We start from the raw sequence: 8,724 nt of genomic DNA on the forward strand, positions 1-8,724 counted from the left end.
TCGATATTTCCACTGGGCTGAAATTTCCAGTGGAGGAACTTCCTTGTGACTTGGACCCCAAGAATCTTATCGATCTTAAGTTGCATTACAGCCAGATTAGACAAGTCTGGACTAGTGATAAGGTGTGTATCTTTTTTTCCCACTTATCAAGTCACAGTTTACTAGATGACTATCTTACATAATTTTTTTATTGGTCATCACAGGCTACACCAAGACTGAAGTGGGTTGATCTCAGTCATTCGAGTAAGTTGAGTTCCTTGTTGGGTTTATCAAAAGCACCAAATCTTTTGAGATTAAACCTCGAAGGCTGCACGAGTTTGGAGGAGTTATCCGGAGAGATATTACAAAACATGAAGAATCTCATTCTCTTGAATCTAAGAGGATGCACAGGTCTTGTGTCTCTGCCAAAGATCAGTCTATGTTCCTTGAAGATTCTCATCCTCAGTGGCTGCTCGAAGTTTCAGAAGTTTCAGGTGATTTCAGAAAATCTAGAAACTTTATACTTAAATGGCACTGCAATAGATAGGCTTCCTCCATCAGTTGGTAATCTCCAGAGACTTATCTTATTGGATTTGAAAGACTGCACAAATCTAGAGACTCTTTCTGATTGTACAAATCTATGGAATATGAGATCTCTTCAAGAACTCAAACTTTCTGGTTGTTCAAAGCTCAAGAGTTTTCCCAAGAACATAGAAAACTTGCGGAATTTGCTACTCGAAGGAACAGCAATAACAGAGATGCCACAAAATATTAACGGCATGTCTTTACTGCGACGTCTATGCTTAAGCAGGAGTGACGAAATCTGCACCCTGCAGTTTAACATCAACGAACTGTACCATTTGAAATGGCTAGAGTTAATGTATTGTAAGAATCTCACATCTCTTTTGGGGCTTCCACCAAATCTTCAATTCTTATATGCTCATGGTTGTACCTCACTGAAAACTGTGTCAAGTCCACTAGCCTTGCTTATCTCAACGGAGCAGATTCATTCTACGTTTATTTTCACCAACTGCCATGAACTGGAACAAGTCTCAAAGAATGATATCATGTCTAGCATACAGAATACAAGACATCCGACATCATATGATCAATATAATCGGGTATTCCTATTCTTCTCACACACTCTCACTCGCTCTCGCTCTCTGTGATCTACCCTCAAACATCAACATCTTATTATTTTCTTCCTGCGTCATTTTACTTTCAGGGTTTTGTAGTTAAATCCTTGATCAGTACTTGCTTTCCTGGAAGTGATGTACCTCAATGGTTCAAGCACCAAGCATTTGGATCAGTTCTAAAGCAGGAGCTGCCTCGGCATTGGTATGAAGGCAGAGTAAATGGGTTAGCTCTTTGTGTTGTTGTCTCGTTTAATAACTACAAAGACCAAAACAACGGTCTTCAAGTGAAATGCACCTTTGAGTTCACTGATCATGCCAATGTATCCTTGAGTCAGATAAGTTTCTTCGTCGGAGGCTGGACCAAGATTCCAGAAGATGAACTAAGCAAAATTGATTCGGACCATGTCTTCATTGGCTACAACAACTGGTTCTATATAAAATGTGAAGAAGATAGGCATAAGAATGGATGTGTTCCTACTAATGTTTCCCTTAGATTTGAAGTCACAGATGGTGCAAGTGAGGTTAAAGAATGCAAGGTTATGAAGTGTGGCTTTTCTTTGATTTATGAGTCAGAGGGAACTGAGAAGGTTTCTAGGGACGCAACATTTGATGCAAACTCGAAGATAGAGGAAAGTAAACTAAGTGAAACAAAATCTTACAAAACTGCAGAAGATGATGTTGATTTCTATGGTGAAGTGGCACAAGGGTTGGAGACTTGGAGTTTGATAAGTTGACTCTACTCAACCCCTTTATTAGCGAGGTGCATTAGTTTTTTTTTTTATATAAACAAAATGGGTTTGAATCCAAATGCATTTGGATGATATGGGTTATAAGGAATGAGTTAGTTACAGGTTAACCATTATTCATATATAAACTAGAGGAAAACCCGCGTGATGCTATGATATATTTTTTTCTTCTACCAAGTTTTTTATGTGAATAAAGCATCTAACCTAGCTTATTTTTAGTGTTAAGTACATATTTTAGCATGCAGATAACGAATCTTGGCTATCATAGAAATTATATCCTCCTTTGATCAGGACTTCATTCCAAACAATATTGATTGTTGGAAACTTGCCTTCGGTCTCAATCCTTCTCTCTTGATAGTAGTGGTTGAATTTCGGTTGTTCCGGCTCTTTAACTTTACCAACACTATTCAATTGCATCTGGTTAAACGCATTTCATATTGGTTATGTTCTATATCCATATTGTTCTTTATATTTTTTTCATTCTCGAGATTTTAAGTTGAAGAAATTTTAACCCTTCAAAAAAAAAAAACTTCTCGGCCAAATTGACTTGTACTTTGCCAAGCAAGGCTCAATTATTTCTTTAATCTGTAGTCAGTTTTGTTATTTTGATGAGGAATTCACTAAATCATTTTGATCGTTGAGAACTTTAGCTGTTAATGGATTCTTATTTAGCAAGTAACAGTAGCTTGTCATCCATGGAAACTAAACAGAGCAAGAGAAAACCAGAGTTGATATTCACAATCCAAATGGACCAAAACCAACCCAACCATACTATCTTCCTACTACACCTGTACACTAAATCGAAAACTGAATCTTTAGTCGCCTCAAGTACATTCTGTAATTCCAAACTCCAACTTTTTTTGTTATTCAAATTAAAGTATACAAAGTCTAAAAGAACATGGTTGCATGTGTATGATTATTTATCGTGTCAATTGTTTTTGAATTTCAAAGAAGCTCTTGGAGGTTCAATCAAACCCATGAGCTATTTTTTAGATTTTTTCTCTTTTTTAGTAGAGCTGAAAACATTGAATAATGATTAAACAAAATCTAACTTTGAGTTTAAGTAAGCACACTTTCTCCGACCCATTTCCTATTAGGTCTCTTCTATATCATATCCTCACTTTCTTCCGAGTCTCAGCCTTCACAAACCTCTTTCACCAGTCCTCATGATTCTCTCTTTTTTTCTCAATCGACCACTCATATTTTCTTATACACTTGGATCCTGGAGTTTTTTTAATGTGATTCATCAACTGAGACTTCAAATTAAAACTACTGGTGAAACAAAACATAGAAATTTATGCACTCTAAGGCAAAAAGTAGATGTATTTTTGAGATATTGTTTCTATTTATTTTCAAATTTAAATATTTTTACTGAGTTTTTTTTCTTTGTAATTTTCTTTTGGTATCTAGCTCCATTGGTGAAGCTATCAATTTTCTTCTTTTTCAAAGAAACCATGTTTTGCCTTTAGAAAAAAAAAATATTATGTTAGCTTACATGTTTGAAAAAAAACATATAATCGTGTGACTACCTATTAGTAAGTACCTTACTTTAAATTGATTTTCTTAATGGGAATTTAGGCATTTAGCTGTTTTTATTTTAATTAATTATTAGGTTGTTCTTTTAAAAGGTTAAACCAATTGGGTTTGGGCTTAGACTTGAGTTTAATTTAATAATTATAAAATGATGTGAATTATTATTGGTTGAGAAATCTGAGTTGTATAAGTATTAATCAAAATGTTTTTATTGGTTGACGATTTTAGTGAGGTATCAACCTTAGAATAGTTCAAAATGCTGAGGTGTCAAGCCTAGAAAGATCCTTAGTGTTTTTATTATATTGATATCCAAATTTCATTGACATTGCCATTTTAATTAGGTCAAGAAGTCAAGTGGCCAAACAAATCAAAGGAGTTAAGTCTCCCTTAAGATTTATGTTAAACACAAAACAACTTCATATCTCTGTTTAAAAAAAAAAAAAAAAGCCCCTTCTTAGTTTTGATAGCGTTATCTTTCTGTATGCCCTCGAAACTGTTCCGAGAACTCTTTAGTTATATTCCCTGGGATTCTAATTCTTTATCACATTAGATTTTCATTAGAGTGACAACACAGCCACACCACATTTAGGTATCTATATATGGGATTTTGCTGTGTTTATACGCGAGGGATATATTTACTTCTTCGACCACAACGTTTCCTCACATCTCGCGCATTAGAAGAACAAAGCGAGGATTTAGAATGTGACATTGAAGTGGTGAAAATCAAATGACGATAATAAAGTTTATGTGATCACAATTTCTTTAAACAAGCTTTCATTGCTCACACGGTCGCTAGAAAAGTAGTAATCAGAAAGAGTCACATGACATATTAATTACTTAAAATTATAAGCTTTTACATACAGGTTCGTATTGAAACCATACCCAAAGAGGGTCAAAGCGCATGCTGCAAGATCTATGCTTGAGCACTGTATACAGTTTAGCTTCCTTTAAGAAACAAAACATGTGATCAAAGTGATAAGAACTGTAATGTTATTTGAAGGAAGGACCAGTTTTATCTTATGTTTCTTTATGTGGAAACTTTTATCTGTAATTATTCAATATGAAGTTTTGCAGTTCTTAATTAATGTCCTATTAGAACAAAAAAAAAAGAAAAAAATTAATGTCCTATTAAGCTATATTGCTTCTTAGTTGATGCCAAGAGGTAGAATTGTTTCCTAAAAACCCGGCTTATTTAATATTTGCCAAAAATATTTGAACTTATTTTGTGTTAAGAAATACACATCCAATATTAGTTTATTCTTAAAAATTGGAGTTTTAATAATAACATCTTGGTATTAAAAATAACTGTTTTAACATATTTATACAAATTACAGATATATAAATTAAAAACAAACAATCGACCTTATTTTTTTACAATGATTTATCAAACTTGGTCGAATTAGGCATATGAGGTTTGTCCAACATGAGTTTTAATTGGATCAGTATTTGACACTATAAACTTTTTTTTTCTCTAATAACTTAGAGATTCTAGGCCTAGACTCGTATATCCATTTGCCCATAAATCATAGCATTTTATATAGTTCCCTTCCAAGTATCACTTGAACCGGGGAGATATAGGTTTTGCCTTAAGAGTCTCAGTTGAGCTATTGACACTTGGTGACACAGTCAATTAACTTGATCGATCTGATCAATTTCTCTTATGTCATTATTACCCTTACGAGTAAATTCTCTTTCCTCCGGCTCAACTTTTTTAAAAACACCTGGAGGGAGATAAAAGAAATTCAAAACTACTGGCTGTTCGAGATCCAAAAGCACTGGCTGATCGATCTGGGCACATGTGTTCGAGATGCTTTGCGAAATTTTATGAAGCTGAGTTGTTAATCCTTGTTGTAAATAATTCTGCTTTCGGCGTAAGTATTCTATACCGGCTTTCCCGGAGGAAAAATATATTTGGTTAAACCTTCGGTACAAGCGGTTTCCGGGGTGCTTCTTAGAGTAAGTTTGAAATTCAGCCGTTCTGGCATCAGTGCTGGCCTGAAAAGAAGATAAAGGGATGATCAAATTCAAAGACACGATGTCAAATCTCAAAATCTAAACAGAGTTTATTGGATCGACAAGTAGTTATTTTGGATCTGATCTTGAGTTATTCAATCAACGACTTAAGAATTGAAATTTGTCTACTTACTAATATTAAATTAAAATTTTGAAATCATATGTTATTAAATTATTTATTTAATCATTAATAAGAATAAAAATAAATAAACACATCATAGCTGAGCACCTTATATTTCCATACGATCTTTCACTTTATAAGAAATCCAAAACTCTTCTTAGATGTTAATATATATATATATATATATATATATATATATATATAAGAATTAAAATACTTTTAAATCAGCACCATTCATAATTTCGTATAGCTTTGAAGATGTTTTACAATGAATATATATATTTATCAGAGTAATATGACATACCAAAACAGCATGGTCATCGGATTGGAACGCCTCAATTTCTTGCAGTTCATCGTTCTCTTCATAGGGTATAGTGTGCATATATGTGTCCTTCACGATGTCACGAGATACGTTGTGGCCCGTAATATATACTTCACAACCTTCAGGCAACTCTGGTTCCATTTCTTCCGCATCCATGCCCTTAAACTCCTTGGCATATGACCGAAGATTAGAGGGATTCCCATTACAACATTCAATCACTTTCATTGAACGGTCCAGAAGAATCTCTTCTGTAACATCTCTCCCAAAGGCACACCTTGTGAATAGCTTCAGAGCATCTTGATCATTTAGACCTTTTAGCTCATAAATCTCATTCATATGGCAGTCCTTAAGAATTTGTGTCTCTCCCGAGGTTATGATAATCAAGCTCCCTGGACCAAACCTTTCAAATCCACCAAGAAAACTATTTGCATCTTCAGCATTTCGCACATTATCAAGAGAAACAATAACCCTTTTCTTGCGATGACATGGCTCTGAATCAGAACTATTTCGGTCAAACTTTTCCATTGGAGTCTCACTCAAGTATTCAGGAGACAAATTCTTAAGACTCTTCTCATTATATTCTGTGTGGAAATCTTTGATGAAGCATGAATCATCATAGCCACCAGACATTTGGCGAAAGACGGCTCTAGCCAAAGTCGTCTTGCCAACGCCAGGCTCACCAAAAATGCCTATGGTGCGAACGCCCCATGGTTGTTCGCACAACAAGTTTTCTATCTCCTCAACTGGTGACTGGATCCCAATCTCTTCTGTTGGATAGAGTCTCTCAAACACATCCCTGGCTATTTCATCTAAAAATTCAGTTTCACTGCAAACACATTTGTAAACGTTTATGTAAGGCTTTTGATATTTTTTATATCTCGAGATTAAATGATGAAAACTTTGAATTGTTTTAAATCGTTCTAATTAAAAAAAAAAATTAATCCTTCTAATTTTTCATAACAAATACCAACTTTAATTTTTAATTTTCAATTGTATTGGGGAAGAGACATTTCTGACAATTCCCCAAAAAGATTTGATGGAAGTTTTGTAATCATGAATGAAAATTATTTCATAACGTAACATGAAATTATTTTAACTTCCATAGAGATTGATATCTCATTATCAATCTTTTCAAAACATTTGTTTATATACAACTAAAAGCAGATATCAATTTATTTTCAAACAGGAAAGCCAAAATTTTTGTTGAACAATTTTAACTTCCCTATAATCAAATAGAAAACATATTTTTATTTCTATAAAGAAAATATAACTTTCCTACGTAAGCATAAATTTAGTTTGAAATACATTTTTATTCAATTAAAACAACCCCAATCAGTTTAGTTTGAAATACATTTCTAAATCATGCTTTAACTAGGATTTAAATATTTATTAAAATCTAGTATTCTTCAAAATTAAACGGCTTTTAAAATTTTGTAAATTCATTTAGAAATGAAATCTCTTCGAATTTTATGAGTAAAATATTAGAATCAAAATCTAAGGTATACTATAGAGATTTTGAAATTCATACAAATGGATTCTTAAATTAATATCAAATTTCAAATTTTAAAGATGGTTAAACCTTAGAGAATTAGTTTTGAGTTTTAACTCCAGAATTGAATAGCAACCCTCATATGATATGAAAGAAACAAATTAATATTATATTTATTCAAAAATTTATTAATAGCTTGGTACGGTATAAATATAGATTCACTGTCTACTTGTATATTTCTAGCAGGCCCGTCTCTACCCTTAGGCAAGGTAGGCAAATGCCAAGGGTCCAATATTAGTTTCAAAAAATTTCTTAAAGAAAAAGGTCCAAAATATATATATTTTTAAATTACTAAGAAGTTTTAACTTTTTTTTTTTGGTTTTGCCGTAGATCTCATTATATATTGAGACAGTATCGATTTCTAGGAAACCCAATCCTAATTTGAACGTAACTAGAATATAAAATTTGATCTAGTAGAAGATTTATCTGAAAATTAAGTATATATTTATTAAAACCTCGAAACCAGAAGGTCCAAACCATACAAAAAATTTCACATAGGAATTTTATTTGGATGCTAATATTCATAAACCAAATTTTAGGATTAAAATTGTGGTTAAAAATATAAATCAATTGAATATGATGAATTATAAAATTGACTAGAATAATGAAATAAAATGAATACTTTTAATCAGATGAATAGTTGTTATTTCATCGCTTTCTTTCCTATTTTAAGGAAAACAATTTCCAGCAGAATCATGTTTTTTGGGATTGAACATCTGAGGATTTTGAAATGACATTTAAAAAAAAATTGATATTTTATAAATAACTAAATGATATTCAATCTCGCATATGGCCCGAGTTATCGTCTAATTATCGTTTATAACAAAGGAAATTAACTGTTTTATTTTATAATGTGTGGTTTAATGGTATGAATTAGTGTTTTAGAGGAAAGAAATTGATTCTCTTTGAACTATATATTAAGCTTTAAGATACCTTCGTTTAGAATCATATTCATGGCGTCGTCGCAACTTATGCATTGATTGTTTGACCGCCTCAAAGGCGCCACCAAAATTTTCCAGAAGTTGCTTTACAGACGATTTACTGACACGATAGAAGACCGGAACCACCACAAAGTCGTCGTAGTTACGACATGAGTATATCTGTTTTTCCAAACATGGCAGATGAGACGCAAAGGTTTTGGAGAAAACCACCACGAGGACCTTTAATTTGGACACTCGTTCCTTTTCCCACTCCCTCTTTGAAGCTTCATGGCTGCTTTTACCATTCTTTGACACATAAATTCCTAGCCGGTTAAAAGCATCGCTGAGGTAGCTGATGAAGGAGGAGAGTGATGATCCTCAAGGTCAAAACTGACATACACCTCA

The 8,724-nt window shown here is 33.1% G+C and overlaps 2 protein-coding genes across 2 annotated transcripts; one reads left to right on the forward strand and one right to left on the reverse strand.

The window, feature by feature from the left end:
* The first annotated feature begins 207 nt into the window (after positions 1–207).
* LOC9301343 (disease resistance protein RPS4) lies at positions 208–2,263 on the forward strand. The gene is made up of 2 exons (XM_002863465.2): positions 208–1,100; positions 1,205–2,263. Exons 1-2 carry the CDS (start codon positions 351–353, stop codon positions 1,847–1,849), a joined length of 1,395 nt encoding a protein of 464 aa, XP_002863511.1. The 5' UTR covers positions 208–350; the 3' UTR covers positions 1,850–2,263.
* A 2,413-nt stretch (positions 2,264–4,676) lies between these two features.
* Positions 4,677–8,718, reverse strand: LOC110225625 (disease resistance protein RRS1-like). The gene is made up of 3 exons (XM_021015407.1): positions 8,333–8,718; positions 5,833–6,676; positions 4,677–5,389 (listed from the first exon to the last, which is right to left on the reverse strand). Exons 1-3 carry the CDS (start codon positions 8,374–8,376, stop codon positions 5,021–5,023), a joined length of 1,257 nt encoding a protein of 418 aa, XP_020871066.1. The 5' UTR covers positions 8,377–8,718; the 3' UTR covers positions 4,677–5,020.
* Between the last annotated feature and the right edge of the window lie 6 nt (positions 8,719–8,724).

Source organism: Arabidopsis lyrata (assembly GCF_000004255.2).
Source record: "Arabidopsis lyrata subsp. lyrata unplaced genomic scaffold ARALYscaffold_8, whole genome shotgun sequence".
NCBI lineage: Eukaryota > Viridiplantae > Streptophyta > Magnoliopsida > Brassicales > Brassicaceae > Arabidopsis > Arabidopsis lyrata.